Below are 27,675 nucleotides of genomic sequence, written 5' to 3' on the forward strand. Positions count from 1 at the left end.
AATGCAGCACTTCATCAAATGATACTTGAAGCCAATTCTCAATTCTTAACTACCTCTGTTACGCCATTTGGTGCTTATAAATATTTGCGTATACCATGCCGACCCACATTCGTGACTACTATTTTACAAAGCTAATGTACAGATTTCAAAATCTCCAGCCAGTACAAGCTTTCCTGGACAATGGTTTGATTCATGCCTATAGTGTCGAGGAATACAACAGGATATTAACAGGAATTCACGGGGTGCTGAAAGATAGGGAGTATGACTGTGACAAAAGAGAACTGCAAGTTTTTGACATTCTGTGGAGCATTCAATTTGGAGGTTTGGTGGAAGCAGTAACTGAGGGACCCTGTACGATTTACAAAGATCAACTAAGATTGTTCATACAAATGAGTGCATATTATTTGGGACAAGTGCTAGAGTTAAATCCCACAATATATTTACTTGGCATGGAAAACCACAGGGGCCATTTGATAGCTTCTACATGTGATGAGTACAAAGAAAAACATGCAGCAATTTTCGCTGCATGAAGTGTATAATCCTTTAAAAGCTCAATTTAGATCTAAATATTGCCCCATTTTTACAAGAACCACCATATCCGATCTATAAATATGCTCAACTTTAGTTGCAATCAGCAAGCAATAATCATATGTGGAATGGCAATCTGATTTCAGGAGTCAGATCCGTACGAGTTCTCTTCATAAAGTCAGGTTCGGGATTGTCTCATCATTAATCAGACTGATTTTAAACCTTACACCACATGTGGAGGAGCGAAGCATACTTTTAGAATGCAGCATCTGTATGACCATCTTCGGTCAGACAATGCATCTGTGCTTCTTAGAAGCACTACAGACAAATCGGTCTTTTCAAATAGATAGCATGGCCCACAAAACACCGACCTCACAAATTCACCCAATATCAAGAGTTAAGCTATAGCATGTACATAGGTCCCACAGCATACAAAGATCCAAGTCTTAGTAAGACAACGCAAGAAGGACATTAAGTTGCACAATAAAAGACATTTAAGCTACAAAGTCTAACTGACGCCTGCTTGAAAATAGTTCCTCACCTTTTTGGAGGGTAGCCGAGATAACAGCAGCATTCTTCGGGCCATCATTCCTAAAAGCGAAGGCACAGTATGTTAAGCACTATTTAGTAAGATAACCTGAAAGAAACAGTACATCATTCTTCACCCACTCGAGTCTCTACCTCACCGGAGCTGAAAAGTATAGCAAACCGTAACAGCCTGCAAGAGGAGAAGAGTTCCACGGTCCCTCCTTTAGCCCCACTTACGAAGCTCTCTTGCAAAAACACCAAGTCACTTTTAGCTGCCTGCAATATGATGCATGGGCGTCTGTCCAGCTCAGATTTATGAGTACATGATAGGTTTCTCATTATTGAACACTCGTTCTCAGTGAGGGCAAGTGTATCATCATCGCCAGAGGAGCCTGTAGAGGCAGCAGTCAGTGGTGACAAGGAACGAGGACCACAACATTTGACCAAAAAGCAGGAATGAGCACTGGTTAAGACATTGGCACTACAATCCATCAAGACACACAGGAACAATTGAAAGGTACTCTCAACCTGCAATTCGAAGTAAGATGAATTATGGGGAGCACTCAAACAGGTCAGACACACTACTCAGTTGGACGAGGGCACAAAGGCTGGGGGAAAGGAATAGCAGAGTATCAAATAAAGGGGAGCTCAATGCTTACCAGATAAAAGAGCAGCACCTACAGGAGGTACCTCTGAAAAATGTAGCCTTCAAGCTAAACATGAAAACTCAAGCTCAATTACTTTGCACACGCTGTGAACTAACTGGACCCTAATAGCCTAATCGTGAAGGATGGAAAAGAGTATCTGGTGGTTTGACATGCCAAAAACCAGACAGGTCATAAAGCTCACCAGTCAATAAGCAACTACAGAGGTTCACAAAGTCAAGAGAAGCCCCATGCCCGTGCTAACAGCCAATCAACACTCGCTTTCAAAATTGCGTTCTCGGTTTTAACTGCACTGCGACACAAATCAGTCACATAAGGCAATGTCTGGGTGTGCCATTTTCCCCTTTGGCCTTCTCCCTCTTCTGAAGGCTTGGGGTCTGGTTGCACCAAGAGGCAGATTACAGACAGGTCATGGAGTACAGGGGTTACATGGGAGCACCATGGTGGGTCTTGTAGCCTCCATGCTTCAGGAAGGCCTGGTGCAGGGGTGGAAGTAAGGGTGCAATCCTTACATTCTTCTCTCTATTATTCCCACCCAGTCTTGGATCTGGTCCCATGGTACGGACTTTGGTGCAGCATAATCTAATGGACAAGCAGCACAATATCGCCTCTTGCGCTGAAAGGTTGACACTTGTTAGTGGGTTAACTGCAAAGGAGGAAAACTCAAAATGACAATTCATCCGAGTGGCTAGAGAAGTTTAAGTATGCAGTTTAGTGATTATATTTCCCCTTGGATGCAAACACTGCAATTATTTTGGTGAACAAAAGAAAATTATTGTATTCTTCTGTGGCAGTTTTATGGCTTTATAGCATTTACTTAACTATGAGAGAACAACTTTACAAACCCACCACAAGACTCAGATTTTTTTTCTGAATGGTCAATTTGCTTGTAAGTGTAGGTCACCAGATATTTTTGGCAATGAATAGCAGCGGTTTTGAGTCCTGTTGTGTAAAGTTAATGGAAGTGACCAACCAAAAGAACTAGCTTCAGAGCTAGTGCAGTGGGCGGCAGACATTTGGAGCAGGATAGACACTACTGGGCAGAGCAAAAAAGGGCGGAGGGCTGTGGCTATCTAACATACTGTTCAAATGAGGCTAGCCAAAGCAGTAACATGCTGGTCAATCAAGGTCAGGCTGACCCATCACAGCATGCAATGGCTGTGCCTGACGTAGAGTACATAGAATGCGGTTACGTCCCCACGCATGGTGAGAAGATGCAGTGGTCCTTTTCGGTTTAGCAGATAAATCGCGGACACAAAACATTCACTGGTCACAAAAGGCCAGCGTTAACTGAAATTGGAACAAAGAAAATATTCAAGTATTCTTTACTGGCCTAAAAGCTATCAGGATATAAGAAATGAACAGCACTGTGCACAGTTTTGTAGAAATTGCAAACTGGTGTCAGTTATTTTGACAAAGTGGAAGATAAAGCTAAGGAGATACTGTAGGCCTAACCATGGCAACGTCGCAGAGTGTGCAACCGCCTACCGCAGTTTTCCAAAATCCAGGTAAGAAAAACATTAAGTGAAAACAATGGCACAGAGTTTTCAATCCTCATTAGGTAGAAATTGATAGAAAGTCATTTGAAACACTGTTTTATTGCATTGGGTAATGAGGGCCAAACAAATGTGAACACTTACCAGAAGCTGAGCCGATCCCAGCTGAATTTGGCAGACGACACGAGTACACTGAAGCTGTGAATCGAAAGAAATGGCACTTTAAGGAGGATCACGTTTCGAAGTAGAAGCGCATAACTTTTAGTAGAAACAAGGAAAGCAGGAAAATAATGACAAATATATGGCTGCACTAAGGATTCCGGGCTGCTACACAGTGAATTTGGAAACTGCACAGACCAAGATCTCAGAGACCAAATTGAGATGAATACTTATTTTAATAATCTTCATAAAAGATTACTCTGTAGACAAAAGTCCAGCCCCTGAGAGAATATGTATGAACAGCCAAGGGGTTTGAGAAGTTAATGTTACCTGCTCTGGCCATTGCAAGAAAGAGCACAATTGATTCACCCTACTGTCAATGTTGTGAGTTAGAGAAAAGTCATATACAAAAGGAAGGGAGAGGGAGATATCTATTCGAGATGTGGTTCAAGGACACGAGGGAAGCAATTCCGCTGGTCCAGCAGTGGGAAAGAAGTGCAAAATATCAGGACACTTTTAAAAGTGTGTTTAAGGCACATAACTCAGTGAGAGTAAGTCACATAAAGGAGAAAATAAATCATGTGAGTGAAAGAATGTCAAAACTGGCGTTAACAGTAGATAAAGAGTTATGACTGATTTGGGTTTACTTGTAACTATTTTATCGGAATACAGTTTTACAGAAGTTCCGGCAAATGAGCTCCTGAAGGCTTCATATATTAAAAATGAAGTGTTTGGTGAGCACGTATCATTACTTACGGCTATATGAAGACTGCTGAGGAGATTAAGGACAGTGGTACTTACACAAAAGTTTACATAGCGAGTGACAGTAGAGACCTAATTGGATGGGTTAATCAGGGTAGATTAGGGTCCGCACCAGGTACAGATAGCCCATCGATTCTGATGGGGCGGATGGATGAGTGTCATATTTTGAACTGTTTTGGAGAGGTTTTCTTTGTCAAAGTAGGTTGTAGCAAACGGTTTGAGCACACAATTTTGCAGAAAGGCGCCATCCTGTCAAACATAAGAAGGGAAATGTGAAACTCAATCTTAGGGGTGAGTCGAGGCAGCTTTTAGGTGATTTATGTGTGCAAGACATTATTAAGCCTGTTGATGTAGCACAGTTGATTTCCGCTGTCCTAAAGTGGGCAAAAGGAGGGGTGTCTAAATAAGATTGTGTGCAGGTTGGCGCTCACTCACCAAGAATATAGTTACTGAACATCATTCGATTTCCAAAATACAGGAAATGATAGGCATGCTGAGGGATGCCGGTTATTTTACAATAGAACTTAATGCAGCACTTCATCAAATGATACTTGAAGCCAATTCTCAATTCTTAACTACCTCTGTTACGCCATTTGGTGCTTATAAATATTTGCGTATACCATGCCGACCCACATTCGTGACTACTATTTTACAAAGCTAATGTACAGATTTCAAAATCTCCAGCCAGTACAAGCTTTCCTGGACGATGGTTTGATTCATGCCTATAGTGTTGAGGAATACAACAGGATATTAACAGGAATTCACGGGGTGCTGAAAGATAGGGAGTATGACTGTGACAAAAGAGAACTGCAAGTTTTTGACATTCTGTGGAGCATTCAATTTGGAGGTTTGGTGGAAGCAGTAACTGAGGGACCCTGTACGATTTACAAAGATCAACTAAGATTGTTCATACAAATGAGTGCATATTATTTGGGACAAGTGCTAGAGTTAAATCCCACAATATATTTACTTGGCATGGAAAACCACAGGGGCCATTTGATAGCTTCTACATGTGATGAGTACAAAGAAAAACATGCAGCAATTTTCGCTGCATGAAGTGTATAATCCTTTAAAAGCTCAATTTAGATCTAAATATTGCCCCATTTTTACAAGAACCACCATATCCGATCTATAAATATGCTCAACTTTAGTTGCAATCAGCAAGCAATAATCATATGTGGAATGGCAATCTGATTTCAGGAGTCAGATCCGTACGAGTTCTCTTCATAAAGTCAGGTTCGGGATTGTCTCATCATTAATCAGACTGATTTTAAACCTTACACCACATGTGGAGGAGCGAAGCATACTTTTAGAATGCAGCATCTGTATGACCATCTTCGGTCAGACAATGCATCTGTGCTTCTTAGAAGCACTACAGACAAATCGGTCTTTTCAAATAGATAGCATGGCCCACAAAACACCGACCTCACAAGTTCACCCAATATCAAGAGTTAAGCTATAGCATGTACATAGGTCCCACAGCATACAAAGATCCAAGTCTTAGTAAGACAACGCAAGAAGGACATCAAGTTGCACAATAAAAGACATTTAAGCTACAAAGTCTAACTGACGCCTGCTTGAAAATAGTTCCTCACCTTTTTGGAGGGTAGCCGGGATAACAGCAGCATTCTTCGGGCCATCATTCCTAAAAGCGAAGGCACAGTATGTTAAGCACTATTTAGTAAGAGAACCTGAAAGAAACAGTACATCATTCTTCACCCACTCGAGTCTCTACCTCACCGGAGCTGAAAAGTATAGCAAATCTTAACAGCCTGCAAGAGGAGAAGAGTTCCACGGTCCCTCCTTTAGCCCCACTTACGAAGCTCTCTTGCAAAAACACCAAGTCACTTTTAGCTGCCTGCAATATGATGCATGGGCGTCTGTCCAGCTCAGATTTATGAGTACATGATAGGTTTCTCATTATTGAACACTCGTTCTCAGTGAGGGCAAGTGTATCATCATCGCCAGAGGAGCCTGTAGAGGCAGCAGTCAGTGGTGACAAGGAACGAGGACCACAACATTTGACCAAAAAGCAGGAATGAGCACTGGTTAAGACATTGGCACTACAATCCATCAAGACACACAGGAACAACTGAAAGGTACTCTCAACCTGCAATTCGAAGTAAGATGAATTATGGGGAGCACTGAAACAGGTCAGACACACTACTCAGTTGGACGAGGGCACAAAGGCTGGGGGAAAGGAATAGCAGAGTATCAAATGAAGGGGAGCTCAATGCTTACCAGATAAAAGAGCAGCACCTACAGGAGGTACCTCTGAAAAATGTAGCCTACAAGCTAAACATGAAAACTCAAGCTCAATTACTTTGCACACGCTGTGAACTAACTGGACCCTAATAGCCTAATCGTGAAGGATGGAAAAGAGTATCTGGTGGTTTGACATGCCAAAAACCAGACAGGTCATAAAGCTCACCAGTCAATAAGCAACTACAGAGGTTCACAAAGTCAAGAGAAGCCCCATGCCCGTGCTAACAGCCAATCAACACTCGCTTTCAAAATTGCGTTCTCGGTTTTAACTGCACTGCGACACAAATCAGTCACATAAGGCAATGTCTGGGTGTGCCATTTTCCCCTTTGGCCTTCTCCCTCTTCTGAAGGCTTGGGGTCTGGTTGCACCAAGAGGCAGATTACAGACAGGTCATGGAGTACAGGGGTTACATGGGAGCACCATGGTGGGTCTTGTAGCCTCCATGCTTCAGGAAGGCCTGGTGCAGGGGTGGAAGTAAGGGTGCAATCCTTACATTCTTCTCTCTATTATTCCCACCCAGTCTTGGATCTGGTCCCATGGTACGGACTTTGGTGCAGCATAATCTAATGGACAAGCAGCACAATATCGCCTCTTGCGCTGAAAGGTTGACACTTGTTAGTGGGTTAACTGCAAAGGAGGAAAACTCAAAATGACAATTCATCCGAGTGGCTAGAGAAGTTTAAGTATGCCGTTTAGTGATTATATTTCCCCTTGGATGCAAACACTGCAATTATTTTGGTGAACAAAAGAAAATTATTGTATTCTTCTGTGGCAGTTTTATGGCTTTATAGCATTTACTTAACTATGAGAGAACAACTTTACAAACCCACCACAAGACTCAGATTTTTTTTCTGAATGGTCAATTTGCTTGTAAGTGTAGATCACCAGATATTTTTGGCAATGAATAGCAGCGGTTTTGAGTCCTGTTGTGTAAAGTTAATGGAAGTGACCAACCAAAAGAACTAGCTTCAGAGCTAGTGCAGTGGGCGGCAGACATTTGGAGCAGGATAGACACTACCGGGCAGAGCAAAAAAGGGAGGAGGGCTGTGGCTATCTAACATACTGTTCAAATGAGGCTAGCCAAAGCAGTAACATGCTGGTCAATCAAGGTCAGGCTGACCCATCACAGCATGCAACGGCTGTGCCTGACGTAGAGTACATAGAATGCGGTTACGTCCCCACGCATGGTGAGAAGATGCAGTGGTCCTTTTCGGTTTAGCAGATAAATCGCGGACACAAAACATTCACTGGTCACAAAAGGCCAGCGTTAACTGAAATTGGAACAAAGAAAATATTCAAGTATTCTTTACTGGCCTAAAAGCTATCAGGATATAAGAAATGAACAGCACTGTGCACAGTTTTGTAGAAATTGCAAACTGGTGTCAGTTATTTTGACAAAGTGGAACATAAAGCTAAGGAGATACTGTAGGCCTAACCATGGCAACGTCGCAGAGTGTGCAACCGCCTACCGCAGTTTTCCTAAATCCAGGTAAGAAAAACATTAAGTGAAAACAATGGCACAGAGTTTTCAATCCTCATTAGGTAGAAATTGATAGAAAGTCATTTGAAACACTGTTTTATTTCATTGGGTAATGAGGGCCAAACAAATGTGAACACTTACCAGAAGCTGAGCCGATCCCAGCTGAATTTGGCAGACGACACGAGTACACTGAAGCTGTGAATCGAAAGTAATGGCACTTTAAGGAGGATCACGTTTCGAAGTAAAAGCGCATAACTTTTAGTAGAAACAAGGAAAGCAGGAAAATAATGACAAATATATGGCTGCACTAAGGATTCCGGGCTGCTACACAGGGAATTTGGAAACTGCACAGACCAAGATCTCAGAGACCAAATTGAGATGAATACTTATTTTAATAATCTTCATAAAAGATTACTCTGTAGACAAAAGTCCAGCCCCTGAGAGAATATGTATGAACAGCCAAGTGGTTTGAGAAGTTAATGTTACCTGCTCTGGCCATTGCAAGAAAGAGCACAATTGATTCACCCTACTGTCAATTTTGTGAGTTAGAGAAAAGTCATATACAAAAGGAAGGGAGAGGGAGATATCTATTCAAGATGTGGTTCAAGGACACGAGGGAAGCAATTCCGCTGGTCCAGCAGTGGGAAAGAAGTGCAAAATATCAGGACCCTTTTAAAAGTGTGTTTAAGGCACATAACTCAGTGAGAGTAAGTCACATAAAGGAGAAAATAAATCATGTGAGTGAAAGAATGTCAAAACTGGCGTTAACAGTAGATAAAGAGTTATGACTGATTTGGGTTTACTTGTAACTATTTTATCGGAATACAGTTTTACAGAAGTTCCGGCAAATGAGCTCCTGAAGGCTTCATATATTAAAAATGAAGTGTTTGGTGAGCACGTATCATTACTTACGGCTATATGAAGACTGCTGAGGAGATTAAGGACAGTGGTACTTACACAAAAGTTTACATAGCGAGTGACAGTAGAGACCTAATTGGATGGGTTAATCAGGGTAGATTAGGGTCCGCACCAGGTACAGATAGCCCATCGATTCTGATGGGGCGGATGGATGAGTGTCATATTTTGAACTGTTTTGGAGAGGTTTTCTTTGTCAAAGTAGGTTGTAGCAAACGGTTTGAGCACACAATTTTGCAGAAAGGCGCCATCCTGTCAAACATAAGAAGGGAAATGTGAAACTCAATCTTAGGGGTGAGTCGAGGCAGCTTTTAGGTGATTTATGTGTGCAAGACATTATTAAGCCTGTTGATGTAGCACAGTTGATTTCCGCTGTCCTAAAGTGGGCAAAAGGAGGGGTGTCTAAATAAGATTGTGTGCAGGTTGGCGCTCACTCACCAAGAATATAGTTACTGAACATCATTCGATTTCCAAAATACAGGAAATGATAGGCATGCTGAGGGATGCCGGTTATTTTACAATAGAACTTAATGCAGCACTTCATCAAATGATACTTGAAGCCAATTCTCAACTCTTAACTACCTCTGTTACGCCATTTGGTGCTTATAAATATTTGCGTATACCATGCCGACCCACATTCGTGACTACTATTTTCCAAAGCTAATGTACAGATTTCAAAATCTCCAGCCAGTACAAGCTTTCCTGGACGATGGTTTGATTCATGCCTATAGTGTCGAGGAATACAACAGGATATTAACAGGAATTCACGGGGTGCTGAAAGATAGGGAGTATGACTGTGACAAAAGAGAACTGCAAGTTTTTGACATTCTGTGGAGCATTCAATTTGGAGGTTTGGTGGAAGCAGTAACTGAGGGACCCTGTACGATTTACAAAGATCAACTAAGATTGTTCATACAAATGAGTGCATATTATTTGGGACAAGTGCTAGAGTTAAATCCCACAATATATTTACTTGGCATGGAAAACCACAGGGGCCATTTGATAGCTTCTACATGTGATGAGTACAAAGAAAAACATGCAGCAATTTTCGCTGCATGAAGTGTATAATCCTTTAAAAGCTCAATTTAGATCTAAATATTGCCCCATTTTTACAAGAACCACCATATCCGATCTATAAATATGCTCAACTTTAGTTGCAATCAGCAAGCAATAATCATATGTGGAATGGCAATCTGATTTCAGGAGTCAGATCCGTACGAGTTCTCTTCATAAAGTCAGGTTCGGGATTGTCTCATCATTAATCAGACTGATTTTAAACCTTACACCACATGTGGAGGAGCGAAGCATACTTTTAGAATGCAGCATCTGTATGACCATCTTCGGTCAGACAATGCATCTGTGCTTCTTAGAAGCACTACAGACAAATCGGTCTTTTCAAATAGATAGCATGGCCCACAAAACACCGACCTCACAAGTTCACCCAATATCAAGAGTTAAGCTATAGCATGTACATAGGTCCCACAGCATACAAAGATCCAAGTCTTAGTAAGACAACGCAAGAAGGACATCAAGTTGCACAATAAAAGACATTTAAGCTACAAAGTCTAACTGACGCCTGCTTGAAAATAGTTCCTCACCTTTTTGGAGGGTAGCCGAGATAACAGCAGCATTCTTCGGGCCATCATTCCTAAAAGCGAAGGCACAGTATGTTAAGCACTATTTAGTAAGATAACCTGAAAGAAACAGTACATCATTCTTCACCCACTCGAGTCTCTACCTCACCGGAGCTGAAAAGTATAGCAAATCTTAACAGCCTGCAAGAGGAGAAGAGTTCCACGGTCCCTCCTTTAGCCCCACTTACGAAGCTCTCTTGCAAAAACACCAAGTCACTTTTAGCTGCCTGCAATATGAGGCATGGGCGTCTGTCCAGCTCAGATTTATGAGTACATGATAGGTTTCTCATTATTGAACACTCGTTCTCAGGGAGGGCAAGTGTATCATCATCGCCAGAGGAGCCTGTAGAGGCAGCAGTCAGTGGTGACAAGGAACGAGGACCACACCATTTGACCAAAAAGCAGGAATGAGCACTGGTTAAGACATTGGCACTACAATCCATCAAGACACACAGGAACAACTGAAAGGTACTCTCAACCTGCAATTCGAAGTAAGATGAATTATGGAGAGCACTGAAACAGGTCAGACACACTACTCAGTTGGACGAGGGCACAAAGGCTGGGGGAAAGGAATAGCAGAGTATCAAATGAAGGGGAGCTCAATGCTTACCAGATAAAAGAGCAGCACCTACAGGAGGTACCTCTGAAAAATGTAGCCTACAAGCTAAACATGAAAACTCAAGCTCAATTACTTTGCACACGCTGTGAACTAACTGGACCCTAATAGCCTAATCGTGAAGGATGGAAAAGAGTATCTGGTGGTTTGACATGCCAAAAACCAGACAGGTCATAAAGCTCACCAGTCAATAAGCAACTACAGAGGTTCACAAAGTCAAGAGAAGCCCCATGCCCGTGCTAACAGCCAATCAACACTCGCTTTCAAAATTGCGTTCTCGGTTTTAACTGCACTGCGACACAAATCAGTCACATAAGGCAATGTCTGGGTGTGCCATTTTCCCCTTTGGCCTTCTCCCTCTTCTGAAGGCTTGGGGTCTGGTTGCACCAAGAGGCAGATTACAGACAGGTCATGGAGTACAGGGGTTACATGGGAGCACCATGGTGGGTCTTGTAGCCTCCATGCTTCAGGAAGGCCTGGTGCAGGGGTGGAAGTAAGGGTGCAATCCTTACATTCTTCTCTCTATTATTCCCACCCAGTCTTGGATCTGGTCCCATGGTACGGACTTTGGTGCAGCATAATCTAATGGACAAGCAGCACAATATCGCCTCTTGCGCTGAAAGGTTGACACTTGTTAGTGGGTTAACTGCAAAGGAGGAAAACTCAAAATGACAATTCATCCGAGTGGCTAGAGAAGTTTAAGTATGCAGTTTAGTGATTATATTTCCCCTTGGATGCAAACACTGCAATTATTTTGGTGAACAAAAGAAAATTATTGTATTCTTCTGTGGCAGTTTTATGGCTTTATAGCATTTACTTAACTATGAGAGAACAACTTCACAAACCCACCACAAGACTCAGATTTTTTTTCTGAATGGTCAATTTGCTTGTAAGTGTAGATCACCAGATATTTTTGGCAATGAATAGCAGCGGTTTTGAGTCCTGTTGTGTAAAGTTAATGGAAGTGACCAACCAAAAGAACTAGCTTCAGAGCTAGTGCAGTGGGCGGCAGACATTTGGAGCAGGATAGATACTACTGGGCAGAGCAAAAAAGGGAGGAGGGCTGTGGCTATCTAACATACTGTTCAAATGAGGCTAGCCAAAGCAGTAACATGCTGGTCAATCAAGGTCAGGCTGACCCATCACAGCATGCAACGGCTGTGCCTGACGTAGAGTACATAGAATGCGGTTACGTCCCCACGCATGGTGAGAAGATGCAGTGGTCCTTTTCGGTTTAGCAGATAAATCGCGGACACAAAACATTCACTGGTCACAAAAGGCCAGCGTTAACTGAAATTGGAACAAAGAAAATATTCAAGTATTCTTTACTGGCCTAAAAGCTATCAGGATATAAGAAATGAACAGCACTGTGCACAGTTTTGTAGAAATTGCAAACTGGTGTCAGTTATTTTGACAAAGTGGAAGATAAAGCTAAGGAGATACTGTAGGCCTAACCATGGCAACGTCGCAGAGTGTGCAACCGCCTACCGCAGTTTTCCAAAATCCAGGTAAGAAAAACATTAAGTGAAAACAATGGCACAGAGTTTTCAATCCTCATTAGGTAGAAATTGATAGAAAGTCATTTGAAACACTGTTTTATTTCATTGGGTAATGAGGGCCAAACAAATGTGAACACTTACCAGAAGCTGAGCCGATCCCAGCTGAATTTGGCAGACGACACGAGTACACTGAAGCTGTGAATCGAAAGTAATGGCACTTTAAGGAGGATCACGTTTCGAAGTAGAAGCGCATAACTTTTAGTAGAAACAAGGAAAGCAGGAAAATAATGACAAATATATGGCTGCACTAAGGATTCCGGGCTGCTACACAGGGAATTTGGAAACTGCACAGACCAAGATCTCAGAGACCAAATTGAGATGAATACTTATTTTAATAATCTTCATAAAAGATTACTCTGTAGACAAAAGTCCAGCCCCTGAGAGAATATGTATGAACAGCCAAGTGGTTTGAGAAGTTAATGTTACCTGCTCTGGCCATTGCAAGAAAGAGCACAATTGATTCACCCTACTGTCAATGTTGTGAGTTAGAGAAAAGTCATATACAAAAGGAAGGGAGAGGGAGATATCTATTCAAGATGTGGTTCAAGGACACGAGGGAAGCAATTCCGCTGGTCCAGCAGTGGGAAAGAAGTGCAAAATATCAGGACCCTTTTAAAAGTGTGTTTAAGGCACATAACTCAGTGAGAGTAAGTCACATAAAGGAGAAAATAAATCATGTGAGTGAAAGAATGTCAAAACTGGCGTTAACAGTAGATAAAGAGTTATGACTGATTTGGGTTTACTTGTAACTATTTTATCGGAATACAGTTTTACAGAAGTTCTGGCAAATGAGCTCCTGAAGGCTTCATATATTAAAAATGAAGTGTTTGGTGAGCACGTATCATTACTTACGGCTATATGAAGACTGCTGAGGAGATTAAGGACAGTGGTACTTACACAAAAGTTTACATAGCGAGTGACAGTAGAGACCTAATTGGATGGGTTAATCAGGGTAGATTAGTGTCCGCACCAGGTACAGATAGCCCATCGATTCTGATGGGGCGGATGGATGAGTGTCATATTTTGAACTGTTTTGGAGAGGTTTTCTTTGTCAAAGTAGGTTGTAGCAAACGGTTTGAGCACACAATTTTGCAGAAAGGCGCCATCCTGTCAAACATAAGAAGGGAAATGTGAAACTCAATCTTAGGGGTGAGTCGAGGCAGCTTTTAGGTGATTTATGTGTGCAAGACATTATTAAGCCTGTTGATGTAGCACAGTTGATTTCCGCTGTCCTAAAGTGGGCAAAAGGAGGGGTGTCTAAATAAGATTGTGTGCAGGTTGGCGCTCACTCACCAAGAATATAGTTACTGAACATCATTCGATTTCCAAAATACAGGAAATGATAGGCATGCTGAGGGATGCCGGTTATTTTACAATAGAACTTAATGCAGCACTTCATCAAATGATACTTGAAGCCAATTCTCAACTCTTAACTACCTCTGTTACGCCATTTGGTGCTTATAAATATTTGCGTATACCATGCCGACCCACATTCGTGACTACTATTTTCCAAAGCTAATGTACAGATTTCAAAATCTCCAGCCAGTACAAGCTTTCCTGGACGATGGTTTGATTCATGCCTATAGTGTCGAGGAATACAACAGGATATTAACAGGAATTCACGGGGTGCTGAAAGATAGGGAGTATGACTGTGACAAAAGAGAACTGCAAGTTTTTGACATTCTGTGGAGCATTCAATTTGGAGGTTTGGTGGAAGCAGTAACTGAGGGACCCTGTACGATTTACAAAGATCAACTAAGATTGTTCATACAAATGAGTGCATATTATTTGGGACAAGTGCTAGAGTTAAATCCCACAATATATTTACTTGGCATGGAAAACCACAGGGGCCATTTGATAGCTTCTACATGTGAGGAGTACAAAGAAAAACATGCAGCAATTTTCGCTGCATGAAGTGTATAATCCTTTAAAAGCTCAATTTAGATCTAAATATTGCCCCATTTTTACAAGAACCACCATATCCGATCTATAAATATGCTCAACTTTAGTTGCAATCAGCAAGCAATAATCATATGTGGAATGGCAATCTGATTTCAGGAGTCAGATCCGTACGAGTTCTCTTCATAAAGTCAGGTTCGGGATTGTCTCATCATTAATCAGACTGATTTTAAACCTTACACCACATGTGGAGGAGCGAAGCATACTTTTAGAATGCAGCATCTGTATGACCATCTTCGGTCAGACAATGCATCTGTGCTTCTTAGAAGCACTACAGACAAATCGGTCTTTTCAAATAGATAGCATGGCCCACAAAACACCGACCTCACAAGTTCACCCAATATCAAGAGTTAAGCTATAGCATGTACATAGGTCCCACAGCATACAAAGATCCAAGTCTTAGTAAGACAACGCAAGAAGGACATCAAGTTGCACAATAAAAGACATTTAAGCTACAAAGTCTAACTGACGCCTGCTTGAAAATAGTTCCTCACCTTTTTGGAGGGTAGCCGAGATAACAGCAGCATTCTTCGGGCCATCATTCCTAAAAGCGAAGGCACAGTATGTTAAGCACTATTTAGTAAGATAACCTGAAAGAAGCAGTACATCATTCTTCACCCACTCGAGTCTCTACCTCACCGGAGCTGAAAAGTATAGCAAATCTTAACAGCCTGCAAGAGGAGAAGAGTTCCACGGTCCCTCCTGTAGCCCCACTTACGAAGCTCTCTTGCAAAAACACCAAGTCACTTTTAGCTGCCTGCAATATGATGCATGGGCGTCTGTCCAGCTCAGATTTATGAGTACATGATAGGTTTCTCATTATTGAACACTCGTTCTCAGTGAGGGCAAGTGTATCATCATCGCCAGAGGAGCCTGTAGAGGCAGCAGTCAGTGGTGACAAGGAACGAGGACCACAACATTTGACCAAAAAGCAGGAATGAGCACTGGTTAAGACATTGGCACTACAATCCATCAAGACACACAGGAACAACTGAAAGGTACTCTCAACCTGCAATTCGAAGTAAGATGAATTATGGGGAGCACTGAAACAGGTCAGACACCCTACTCAGTTGGACGAGGGCACAAAGGCTGGGGGAAAGGAATAGCAGAGTATCAAATGAAGGGGAGCTCAATGCTTACCAGATAAAAGAGCAGCACCTACAGGAGGTACCTCTGAAAAATGTAGCCTACAAGCTAAACATGAAAACTCAAGCTCAATTACTTTGCACACGCTGTGAACTAACTGGACCATAATAGCCTAATCGTGAAGGATGGAAAAGAGTATCTGGTGGTTTGACATGCCAAAAAACAGACAGGTCATAAAGCTCACCAGTCAATAAGCAACTACAGAGGTTCACAAAGTCAAGAGAAGCCCCATGCCCGTGCTAACAGCCAATCAACACTCGCTTTCAAAATTGCGTTCTCGGTTTTAACTGCACTGCGACACAAATCAGTCACATAAGGCAATGTCTGGGTGTGCCATTTTCCCCTTTGGCCTTCTCCCTCTTCTGAAGGCTTGGGGTCTGGTTGCACCAAGAGGCAGATTACAGACAGGTCATGGAGTACAGGGGTTACATGGGAGCACCATGGTGGGTCTTGTAGCCTCCATGCTTCAGGAAGGCCTGGTGCAGGGGTGGAAGTAAGGGTGCAATCCTTACATTCTTCTCTCTATTATTCCCACCCAGTCTTGGATCTGGTCCCATGGTACGGAATTTGGTGCAGCATAATCTAATGGACATGCAGCACAATATCGCCTCTTGCGCTGAAAGGTTGACACTTGTTAGTGGGTTAACTGCAAAGGAGAAAAACTCAAAATGACAATTCATCCGAGTGGCTAGAGAAGTTTAAGTATGCAGTTTAGTGATTATATTTCCCCTTGGATGCAAACACTGCAATTATTTTGGTGAACAAAAGAAAATTATTGTATTCTTCTGTGGCAGTTTTATGGCTTTATAGCATTTACTTAACTATGAGAGAACAACTTTACAAACCCACCACAAGACTCAGATTTTTTTTCTGAATGGTCAATTTGCTTGTAAGTGTAGATCACCAGATATTTTTGGCAATGAATAGCAGCGGTTTTGAGTCCTGTTGTGTAAAGTTAATGGAAGTGACCAACCAAAAGAACTAGCTTCAGAGCTAGTGCAGTGGGCGGCAGACATTTGGAGCAGGATAGACACTACCGGGCAGAGCAAAAAAGGGAGGAGGGCTGTGGCTATCTAACATACTGTTCAAATGAGGCTAGCCAAAGCAGTAACATGCTGGTCAATCAAGGTCAGGCTGACCCATCACAGCATGCAACGGCTGTGCCTGACGTAGAGTACATAGAATGCGGTTAGGTCCCCACGCATGGTGAGAAGATGCAGTGGTCCTTTTCGGTTTAGCAGATAAATCGCGGACACAAAACATTCACTGGTCACAAAAGGCCAGCGTTAACTGAAATTGGAACAAAGAAAATATTCAAGTATTCTTTACTGGCCTAAAAGCTATCAGGATATAAGAAATGAACAGCACTGTGCACAGTTTTGTAGAAATTGCAAACTGGTGTCAGTTATTTTGACAAAGTGGAAGATAAAGCTAAGGAGATACTGTAGGCCTAACCATGGCAACGTCGCAGAGTGTGCAACCGCCTACCGCAGTTTTCCAAAATCCAGGTAAGAAAAACATTAAGTGAAAACAATGGCACAGAGTTTTCAATCCTCATTAGGTAGAAATTGATAGAAAGTCATTTGAAACACTGTTTTATTTCATTGGGTAATGAGGGCCAAACAAATGTGAACACTTACCAGAAGCTGAGCCGATCCCAGCTGAATTTGGCAGACGACACGAGTACACTGAAGCTGTGAATCGAAAGAAATGGCACTTTAAGGAGGATCACGTTTCGAAGTAGAAGCGCATAACTTTTAGTAGAAACAAGGAAAGCAGGAAAATAATGACAAATATATGGCTGCACTAAGGATTCCGGGCTGCTACACAGTGAATTTGGAAACTGCACAGACCAAGATCTCAGAGACCAAATTGAGATGAATACTTATTTTAATAATCTTCATAAAAGATTACTCTGTAGACAAAAGTCCAGCCCCTGAGAGAATATGTATGAACAGCCAAGGGGTTTGAGAAGTTAATGTTACCTGCTCTGGCCATTGCAAGAAAGAGCACAATTGATTCACCCTACTGTCAATGTTGTGAGTTAGAGAAAAGTCATATACAAAAGGAAGGGAGAGGGAGATATCTATTCAAGATGTGGTTCAAGGACACGAGGGAAGCAATTCCGCTGGTCCAGCAGTGGGAAAGAAGTGCAAAATATCAGGACACTTTTAAAAGTGTGTTTAAGGCACATAACTCAGTGAGAGTAAGTCACATAAAGGAGAAAATAAATCATGTGAGTGAAAGAATGTCAAAACTGGCGTTAACAGTAGATAAAGAGTTATGACTGATTTGGGTTTACTTGTAACTATTTTATCGGAATACAGTTTTACAGAAGTTCCGGCAAATGAGCTCCTGAAGGCTTCATATATTAAAAATGAAGTGTTTGGTGAGCACGTATCATTACTTACGGCTATATGAAGACTGCTGAGGAGATTAAGGACAGTGGTACTTACACAAAAGTTTACATAGCGAGTGACAGTAGAGACCTAATTGGATGGGTTAATCAGGGTAGATTAGGGTCCGCACCAGGTACAGATAGCCCATCGATTCTGATGGGGCGGATGGATGAGTGTCATATTTTGAACTGTTTTGGAGAGGTTTTCTTTGTCAAAGTAGGTTGTAGCAAACGGTTTGAGCACACAATTTTGCAGAAAGGCGCCATCCTGTCAAACATAAGAAGGGAAATGTGAAACTCAATCTTAGGGGTGAGTCGAGGCAGCTTTTAGGTGATTTATGTGTGCAAGACATTATTAAGCCTGTTGATGTAGCACAGTTGATTTCCGCTGTCCTAAAGTGGGCAAAAGGAGGGGTGTCTAAATAAGATTGTGTGCAGGTTGGCGCTCACTCACCAAGAATATAGTTACTGAACATCATTCGATTTCCAAAATACAGGAAATGATAGGCATGCTGAGGGATGCCGGTTATTTTACAATAGAACTTAATGCAGCACTTCATCAAATGATACTTGAAGCCAATTCTTAACTACCTCTGTTACGCCATTTGGTGCTTATAAATATTTGCGTATACCATGCCGACCCACATTTGTGACTACTATTTTACAAAGCTAATGTACAGATTTCAAAATCTCCAGCCAGTACAAGCTTTCCTGGACGATGGTTTGATTCATGCCTATAGTGTCGAGGAATACAACAGGATATTAACAGGAATTCACGGGGTGCTGAAAGATAGGGAGTATGACTGTGACAAAAGAGAACTGCAAGTTTTTGACATTCTGTGGAGCATTCAATTTGGAGGTTTGGTGGAAGCAGTAACTGAGGGACCCTGTACGATTTACAAAGATCAACTAAGATTGTTCATACAAATGAGTGCATATTATTTGGGACAAGTGCTAGAGTTAAATCCCACAATATATTTACTTGGCATGGAAAACCACAGGGGCCATTTGATAGCTTCTACATGTGATGAGTACAAAGAAAAACATGCAGCAATTTTCGCTGCATGAAGTGTATAATCCTTTAAAAGCTCAATTTAGATCTAAATATTGCCCCATTTTTACAAGAACCACCATATCCGATCTATAAATATGCTCAACTTTAGTTGCAATCAGCAAGCAATAATCATATGTGGAATGGCAATCTGATTTCAGGAGTCAGATCCGTACGAGTTCTCTTCATAAAGTCAGGTTCGGGATTGTCTCATCATTAATCAGACTGATTTTAAACCTTACAACACATGTGGAGGAGCGAAGCATACTTTTAGAATGCAGCATCTGTAGGACCATCTTCGGTCAGACAATGCATCTGTGCTTCTTAGAAGCACTACAGACAAATCGGTCTTTTCAAATAGATAGCATGGCCCACAAAACACCGACCTCACAAGTTCACCCAATATCAAGAGTTAAGCTATAGCATGTACATAGGTCCCACAGCATACAAAGATCCAAGTCTTAGTAAGACAACGCAAGAAGGACATCAAGTTGCACAATAAAAGACATTTAAGCTACAAAGTCTAACTGACGCCTGCTTGAAAATAGTTCCTCACCTTTTTGGAGGGTAGCCGAGATAACAGCAGCATTCTTCGGGCCATCATTCCTAAAAGCGAAGGCACAGTATGTTAAGCACTATTTAGTAAGATAACCTGAAAGAAACAGTACATCATTCTTCACCCACTCGAGTCTCTACCTCACCGGAGCTGAAAAGTATAGCAAATCTTAACAGCCTGCAAGAGGAGAAGAGTTCCACGGTCCCTCCTTTAGCCCCACTTACGAAGCTCTCTTGCAAAAACACCAAGTCACTTTTAGCTGCCTGCAATATGAGGCATGGGCGTCTGTCCAGCTCAGATTTATGAGTACATGATAGGTTTCTCATTATTGAACACTCGTTCTCAGTGAGGGCAAGTGTATCATCATCGCCAGAGGAGCCTGTAGAGGCAGCAGTCAGTGGTGACAAGGAACGAGGACCACACCATTTGACCAAAAAGCAGGAATGAGCACTGGTTAAGACATTGGCACTACAATCCATCAAGACACACAGGAACAACTGAAAGGTACTCTCAACCTGCAATTCGAAGTAAGATGAATTATGGGGAGCACTGAAACACGTCAGACACACTACTCAGTTGGACGAGGGCACAAAGGCTGGGGGAAAGGAATAGCAGAGTATCAAATGAAGGGGAGCTCAATGCTTACCAGATAAAAGAGCAGCACCTACAGGAGGTACCTCTGAAAAATGTAGCCTACAAGCTAAACATGAAAACTCAAGCTCAATTACTTTGCACACGCTGTGAACTAACTGGACCCTAATAGCCTAATCGTGAAGGATGGAAAAGAGTATCTGGTGGTTTGACATGCCAAAAACCAGACAGGTCATAAAGCTCACCAGTCAATAAGCAACTACAGAGGTTCACAAAGTCAAGAGAAGCCCCATGCCCGTGCTAACAGCCAATCAACACTCGCTTTCAAAATTGCGTTCTCGGTTTTAACTGCACTGCGACACAAATCAGTCACATAAGGCAATGTCTGGGTGTGCCATTTTCCCCTTTGGCCTTCTCCCTCTTCTGAAGGCTTGGGGTCTGGTTGCACCAAGAGGCAGATTACAGACAGGTCATGGAGTACAGGGGTTACATGGGAGCACCATGGTGGGTCTTGTAGCCTCCATGCTTCAGGAAGGCCTGGTGCAGGGGTGGAAGTAAGGGTGCAATCCTTACATTCTTCTCTCTATTATTCCCACCCAGTCTTGGATCTGGTCCCATGGTACGGACTTTGGTGCAGCATAATCTAATGGACATGCAGCACAATATCGCCTCTTGCGCTGAAAGGTTGACACTTGTTAGTGGGTTAACTGCAAAGGAGGAAAACTCAAAATGACAATTCATCCGAGTGGCTAGAGAAGTTTAAGTATGCAGTTTAGTGATTATATTTCCCCTTGGATGCAAACACTGCAATTATTTTGGTGAACAAAAGAAAATTATTGTATTCTTCTGTGGCAGTTTTATGGCTTTATAGCATTTACTTAACTATGAGAGAACAACTTTACAAACCCACCACAAGACTCAGATTTTTTTTCTGAATGGTCAATTTGCTTGTAAGTGTAGATCACCAGATATTTTTGGCAATGAATAGCAGCGGTTTTGAGTCCTGTTGTGTAAAGTTAATGGAAGTGACCAACCAAAAGAACTAGCTTCAGAGCTAGTGCAGTGGGCGGCAGACATTTGGAGCAGGATAGATACTACTGGGCAGAGCAAAAAAGGGAGGAGGGCTGTGGCTATCTAACATACTGTTCAAATGAGGCTAGCCAAAGCAGTAACATGCTGGTCAATCAAGGTCAGGCTGACCCATCACAGCATGCAATGGCTGTGCCTGACGTAGAGTACATAGAATGCGGTTAGGTCCCCACGCATGGTGAGAAGATGCAGTGGTCCTTTTCGGTTTAGCAGATAAATCGCGGACACAAAACATTCACTGGTCACAAAAGGCCAGCGTTAACTGAAATTGGAACAAAGAAAATATTCAAGTATTCTTTACTGGCCTAAAAGCTATCAGGATATAAGAAATGAACAGCACTGTGCACAGTTTTGTAGAAATTGCAAACTGGTGTCAGTTATTTTGACAAAGTGGAAGATAAAGCTAAGGAGATACTGTAGGCCTAACCATGGCAACGTCGCAGAGTGTGCAACCGCCTACCGCAGTTTTCCAAAATCCAGGTAAGAAAAACATTAAGTGAAAACAATGGCACAGAGTTTTCAATCCTCATTAGGTAGAAATTGATAGAAAGTCATTTGAAACACTGTTTTATTTCATTGGGTAATGAGGGCCAAACAAATGTGAACACTTACCAGAAGCTGAGCCGATCCCAGCTGAATTTGGCAGACGACACGAGTACACTGAAGCTGTGAATCGAAAGAAATGGCACTTTAAGGAGGATCACGTTTCGAAGTAGAAGCGCATAACTTTTAGTAGAAACAAGGAAAGCAGGAAAATAATGACAAATATATGGCTGCACTAAGGATTCCGGGCTGCTACACAGTGAATTTGGAAACTGCACAGACCAAGATCTCAGAGACCAAATTGAGATGAATACTTATTTTAATAATCTTCATAAAAGATTACTCTGTAGCCAAAAGTCCAGCCCCTGAGAGAATATGTATGAACAGCCAAGTGGTTTGAGAAGTTAATGTTACCTGCTCTGGCCATTGCAAGAAAGAGCACAATTGATTCACCCTACTGTCAATGTTGTGAGTTAGAGAAAAGTCATATACAAAAGGAAGGGAGAGGGAGATATCTATTCAAGATGTGGTTCAAGGACACGAGGGAAGCAATTCCGCTGGTCCAGCAGTGGGAAAGAAGTGCAAAATATCAGGACACTTTTAAAAGTGTGTTTAAGGCACATAACTCAGTGAGAGTAAGTCACATAAAGGAGAAAATAAATCATGTGAGTGAAAGAATGTCAAAACTGGCGTTAACAGTAGATAAAGAGTTATGACTGATTTGGGTTTACTTGTAACTATTTTATCGGAATACAGTTTTACAGAAGTTCCGGCAAATGAGCTCCTGAAGGCTTCATATATTAAAAATGAAGTGTTTGGTGAGCACGTATCATTACTTACGGCTATATGAAGACTGCTGAGGAGATTAAGGACAGTGGTACTTACACAAAAGTTTACATAGCGAGTGACAGTAGAGACCTAATTGGATGGGTTCATCAGGGTAGATTAGGGTCCGCACCAGGTACAGATAGCCCATCGATTCTGATGGGGCGGATGGATGAGTGTCATATTTTGAACTGTTTTGGAGAGGTTTTCTTTGTCAAAGTAGGTTGTAGCAAACGGTTTGAGCACACAATTTTGCAGAAAGGCGCCATCCTGTCAAACATAAGAAGGGAAATGTGAAACTCAATCTTAGGGGTGAGTCGAGGCAGCTTTTAGGTGATTTATGTGTGCAAGACATTATTAAGCCTGTTGATGTAGCACAGTTGATTTCCGCTGTCCTAAAGTGGGCAAAAGGAGGGGTGTCTAAATAAGATTGTGTGCAGGTTGGCGCTCACTCACCAAGAATATAGTTACTGAACATCATTCGATTTCCAAAATACAGGAAATGATAGGCATGCTGAGGGATGCCGGTTATTTTACAATAGAACTTAATGCAGCACTTCATCAAATGATACTTGAAGCCAATTCTTAACTACCTCTGTTACGCCATTTGGTGCTTATAAATATTTGCGTATACCATGCCGACCCACATTTGTGACTACTATTTTACAAAGCTAATGTACAGATTTCAAAATCTCCAGCCAGTACAAGCTTTCCTGGACGATGGTTTGATTCATGCCTATAGTGTCGAGGAATACAACAGGATATTAACAGGAATTCACGGGGTGCTGAAAGATAGGGAGTATGACTGTGACAAAAGAGAACTGCAAGTTTTTGACATTCTGTGGAGCATTCAATTTGGAGGTTTGGTGGAAGCAGTAACTGAGGGACCCTGTACGATTTACAAAGATCAACTAAGATTGTTCATACAAATGAGTGCATATTATTTGGGACAAGTGCTAGAGTTAAATCCCACAATATATTTACTTGGCATGGAAAACCACAGGGGCCATTTGATAGCTTCTACATGTGATGAGTACAAAGAAAAACATGCAGCAATTTTCGCTGCATGAAGTGTATAATCCTTTAAAAGCTCAATTTAGATCTAAATATTGCCCCATTTTTACAAGAACCACCATATCCGATCTATAAATATGCTCAACTTTAGTTGCAATCAGCAAGCAATAATCATATGTGGAATGGCAATCTGATTTCAGGAGTCAGATCCGTACGAGTTCTCTTCATAAAGTCAGGTTCGGGATTGTCTCATCATTAATCAGACTGATTTTAAACCTTACACCACATGTGGAGGAGCGAAGCATACTTTTAGAATGCAGCATCTGTAGGACCATCTTCGGTCAGACAATGCATCTGTGCTTCTTAGAAGCACTACAGACAAATCGGTCTTTTCAAATAGATAGCATGGCCCACAAAACACCGACCTCACAAGTTCACCCAATATCAAGAGTTAAGCTATAGCATGTACATAGGTCCCACAGCATACAAAGATCCAAGTCTTAGTAAGACAACGCAAGAAGGACATCAAGTTGCACAATAAAAGACATTTAAGCTACAAAGTCTAACTGACGCCTGCTTGAAAATAGTTCCTCACCTTTTTGGAGGGTAGCCGAGATAACAGCAGCATTCTTCGGGCCATCATTCCTAAAAGCGAAGGCACAGTATGTTAAGCACTATTTAGTAAGATAACCTGAAAGAAACAGTACATCATTCTTCACCCACTCGAGTCTCTACCTCACCGGAGCTGAAAAGTATAGCAAATCTTAACAGCCTGCAAGAGGAGAAGAGTTCCACGGTCCCTCCTTTAGCCCCACTTACGAAGCTCTCTTGCAAAAACACCAAGTCACTTTTAGCTGCCTGCAATATGAGGCATGGGCGTCTGTCCAGCTCAGATTTATGAGTACATGATAGGTTTCTCATTATTGAACACTCGTTCTCAGTGAGGGCAAGTGTATCATCATCGCCAGAGGAGCCTGTAGAGGCAGCAGTCAGTGGTGACAAGGAACGAGGACCACACCATTTGACCAAAAAGCAGGAATGAGCACTGGTTAAGACATTGGCACTACAATCCATCAAGACACACAGGAACAACTGAAAGGTACTCTCAACCTGCAATTCGAAGTAAGATGAATTATGGGGAGCACTGAAACACGTCAGACACACTACTCAGTTGGACGAGGGCACAAAGGCTGGGGGAAAGGAATAGCAGAGTATCAAATGAAGGGGAGCTCAATGCTTACCAGATAAAAGAGCAGCACCTACAGGAGGTACCTCTGAAAAATGTAGCCTACAAGCTAAACATGAAAACTCAAGCTCAATTACTTTGCACACGCTGTGAACTAACTGGACCCTAATAGCCTAATCGTGAAGGATGGAAAAGAGTATCTGGTGGTTTGACATGCCAAAAACCAGACAGGTCATAAAGCTCACCAGTCAATAAGCAACTACAGAGGTTCACAAAGTCAAGAGAAGCCCCATGCCCGTGCTAACAGCCAATCAACACTCGCTTTCAAAATTGCGTTCTCGGTTTTAACTGCACTGCGACACAAATCAGTCACATAAGGCAATGTCTGGGTGTGCCATTTTCCCCTTTGGCCTTCTCCCTCTTCTGAAGGCTTGGGGTCTGGTTGCACCAAGAGGCAGATTACAGACAGGTCATGGAGTACAGGGGTTACATGGGAGCACCATGGTGGGTCTTGTAGCCTCCATGCTTCAGGAAGGCCTGGTGCAGGGGTGGAAGTAAGGGTGCAATCCTTACATTCTTCTCTCTATTATTCCCACCCAGTCTTGGATCTGGTCCCATGGTACGGACTTTGGTGCAGCATAATCTAATGGACATGCAGCACAATATCGCCTCTTGCGCTGAAAGGTTGACACTTGTTAGTGGGTTAACTGCAAAGGAGGAAAACTCAAAATGACAATTCATCCGAGTGGCTAGAGAAGTTTAAGTATGCAGTTTAGTGATTATATTTCCCCTTGGATGCAAACACTGCAATTATTTTGGTGAACAAAAGAAAATTATTGTATTCTTCTGTGGCAGTTTTATGGCTTTATAGCATTTACTTAACTATGAGAGAACAACTTTACAAACCCACCACAAGACTCAGATTTTTTTTCTGAATGGTCAATTTGCTTGTAAGTGTAGATCACCAGATATTTTTGGCAATGAATAGCAGCGGTTTTGAGTCCTGTTGTGTAAAGTTAATGGAAGTGACCAACCAAAAGAACTAGCTTCAGAGCTAGTGCAGTGGGCGGCAGACATTTGGAGCAGGATAGATACTACTGGGCAGAGCAAAAAAGGGAGGAGGGCTGTGGCTATCTAACATACTGTTCAAATGAGGCTAGCCAAAGCAGTAACATGCTGGTCAATCAAGGTCAGGCTGACCCATCACAGCATGCAATGGCTGTGCCTGACGTAGAGTACATAGAATGCGGTTAGGTCCCCACGCATGGTGAGAAGATGCAGTGGTCCTTTTCGGTTTAGCAGATAAATCGCGGACACAAAACATTCACTGGTCACAAAAGGCCAGCGTTAACTGAAATTGGAACAAAGAAAATATTCAAGTATTCTTTACTGGCCTAAAAGCTATCAGGATATAAGAAATGAACAGCACTGTGCACAGTTTTGTAGAAATTGCAAACTGGTGTCAGTTATTTTGACAAAGTGGAAGATAAAGCTAAGGAGATACTGTAGGCCTAACCATGGCAACGTCGCAGAGTGTGCAACCGCCTACCGCAGTTTTCCAAAATCCAGGTAAGAAAAACATTAAGTGAAAACAATGGCACAGAGTTTTCAATCCTCATTAGGTAGAAATTGATAGAAAGTCATTTGAAACACTGTTTTATTTCATTGGGTAATGAGGGCCAAACAAATGTGAACACTTACCAGAAGCTGAGCCGATCCCAGCTGAATTTGGCAGACGACACGAGTACACTGAAGCTGTGAATCGAAAGAAATGGCACTTTAAGGAGGATCACGTTTCGAAGTAGAAGCGCATAACTTTTAGTAGAAACAAGGAAAGCAGGAAAATAATGACAAATATATGGCTGCACTAAGGATTCCGGGCTGCTACACAGTGAATTTGGAAACTGCACAGACCAAGATCTCAGAGACCAAATTGAGATGAATACTTATTTTAATAATCTTCATAAAAGATTACTCTGTAGCCAAAAGTCCAGCCCCTGAGAGAATATGTATGAACAGCCAAGTGGTTTGAGAAGTTAATGTTACCTGCTCTGGCCATTGCAAGAAAGAGCACAATTGATTCACCCTACTGTCAATGTTGTGAGTTAGAGAAAAGTCATATACAAAAGGAAGGGAGAGGGAGATATCTATTCAAGATGTGGTTCAAGGACACGAGGGAAGCAATTCCGCTGGTCCAGCAGTGGGAAAGAAGTGCAAAATATCAGGACACTTTTAAAAGTGTGTTTAAGGCACATAACTCAGTGAGAGTAAGTCACATAAAGGAGAAAATAAATCATGTGAGTGAAAGAATGTCAAAACTGGCGTTAACAGTAGATAAAGAGTTATGACTGATTTGGGTTTACTTGTAACTATTTTATCGGAATACAGTTTTACAGAAGTTCCGGCAAATGAGCTCCTGAAGGCTTCATATATTAAAAATGAAGTGTTTGGTGAGCACGTATCATTACTTACGGCTATATGAAGACTGCTGAGGAGATTAAGGACAGTGGTACTTACACAAAAGTTTACATAGCGAGTGACAGTAGAGACCTAATTGGATGGGTTCATCAGGGTAGATTAGGGTCCGCACCAGGTACAGATAGCCCATCGATTCTGATGGGGCGGATGGATGAGTGTCATATTTTGAACTGTTTTGGAGAGGTTTTCTTTGTCAAAGTAGGTTGTAGCAAACGGTTTGAGCACACAATT

At 42.0% G+C, this 27,675-nt stretch overlaps 1 protein-coding gene and 12 non-coding genes across 13 annotated transcripts in view; all 13 read right to left on the bottom strand.

Annotated features, from left to right (window-relative positions):
* Nucleotides 1–667: 667 nt before the first annotated feature.
* LOC147707709 (small nucleolar RNA SNORD50) lies at nt 668–735 on the bottom strand. Its single transcript, XR_015296835.1, has one exon. It is a non-coding gene; the product is annotated as a small nucleolar RNA SNORD50 (small nucleolar RNA).
* Nucleotides 736–1,357: 622 nt separating this feature from the next.
* Nucleotides 1,358–1,443, bottom strand: LOC147707710 (small nucleolar RNA SNORD103/SNORD85). Its single transcript, XR_015296805.1, has one exon. It is a non-coding gene; the product is annotated as a small nucleolar RNA SNORD103/SNORD85 (small nucleolar RNA).
* A 3,888-nt stretch (nt 1,444–5,331) lies between these two features.
* On the bottom strand, nt 5,332–5,399 carry LOC147707711 (small nucleolar RNA SNORD50). The gene has a single exon (XR_015296836.1). It is a non-coding gene; the product is annotated as a small nucleolar RNA SNORD50 (small nucleolar RNA).
* A 622-nt stretch (nt 5,400–6,021) lies between these two features.
* On the bottom strand, nt 6,022–6,107 carry LOC147707712 (small nucleolar RNA SNORD103/SNORD85). The gene has a single exon (XR_015296806.1). It is a non-coding gene; the product is annotated as a small nucleolar RNA SNORD103/SNORD85 (small nucleolar RNA).
* Nucleotides 6,108–9,995: 3,888 nt separating this feature from the next.
* Nucleotides 9,996–10,063, bottom strand: LOC147707713 (small nucleolar RNA SNORD50). The gene has a single exon (XR_015296837.1). It is a non-coding gene; the product is annotated as a small nucleolar RNA SNORD50 (small nucleolar RNA).
* Nucleotides 10,064–10,397: 334 nt separating this feature from the next.
* Nucleotides 10,398–27,675, bottom strand: part of LOC147707714 (uncharacterized) — a 56,627-nt gene continuing 39,349 nt past the window's right edge. Inside the window, exons 2-7 of the mRNA XM_086925661.1 lie at nt 22,011–22,064; nt 19,719–19,768; nt 17,354–17,407; nt 15,062–15,111; nt 12,690–12,743; nt 10,398–10,447 (exon numbers count right to left, since the gene is read on the bottom strand). Of these exons, the coding sequence (XP_086781787.1) occupies nt 10,442–10,447; nt 12,690–12,743; nt 15,062–15,111; nt 17,354–17,407; nt 19,719–19,768; nt 22,011–22,064 (268 nt within the window). The 3' untranslated portion in view covers nt 10,398–10,441. The remainder of the gene's footprint in view (nt 10,448–12,689; nt 12,744–15,061; nt 15,112–17,353; nt 17,408–19,718; nt 19,769–22,010; nt 22,065–27,675) is intronic.
* On the bottom strand, nt 10,686–10,771 carry LOC147707715 (small nucleolar RNA SNORD103/SNORD85). Its single transcript, XR_015296814.1, has one exon. It is a non-coding gene; the product is annotated as a small nucleolar RNA SNORD103/SNORD85 (small nucleolar RNA).
* On the bottom strand, nt 14,660–14,727 carry LOC147707716 (small nucleolar RNA SNORD50). Its single transcript, XR_015296839.1, has one exon. It is a non-coding gene; the product is annotated as a small nucleolar RNA SNORD50 (small nucleolar RNA).
* Nucleotides 15,350–15,435, bottom strand: LOC147707717 (small nucleolar RNA SNORD103/SNORD85). The gene has a single exon (XR_015296807.1). It is a non-coding gene; the product is annotated as a small nucleolar RNA SNORD103/SNORD85 (small nucleolar RNA).
* Nucleotides 19,317–19,384, bottom strand: LOC147707718 (small nucleolar RNA SNORD50). Its single transcript, XR_015296840.1, has one exon. It is a non-coding gene; the product is annotated as a small nucleolar RNA SNORD50 (small nucleolar RNA).
* On the bottom strand, nt 20,007–20,092 carry LOC147707719 (small nucleolar RNA SNORD103/SNORD85). Its single transcript, XR_015296808.1, has one exon. It is a non-coding gene; the product is annotated as a small nucleolar RNA SNORD103/SNORD85 (small nucleolar RNA).
* On the bottom strand, nt 23,974–24,041 carry LOC147707720 (small nucleolar RNA SNORD50). Its single transcript, XR_015296841.1, has one exon. It is a non-coding gene; the product is annotated as a small nucleolar RNA SNORD50 (small nucleolar RNA).
* On the bottom strand, nt 24,664–24,749 carry LOC147707721 (small nucleolar RNA SNORD103/SNORD85). Its single transcript, XR_015296809.1, has one exon. It is a non-coding gene; the product is annotated as a small nucleolar RNA SNORD103/SNORD85 (small nucleolar RNA).

This window comes from Lissotriton vulgaris, chromosome 6 (assembly GCF_964263255.1).
Source record: "Lissotriton vulgaris chromosome 6, aLisVul1.2, whole genome shotgun sequence".
In the NCBI taxonomy this organism is placed as follows: Eukaryota; Metazoa; Chordata; class Amphibia; order Caudata; family Salamandridae; genus Lissotriton; species Lissotriton vulgaris.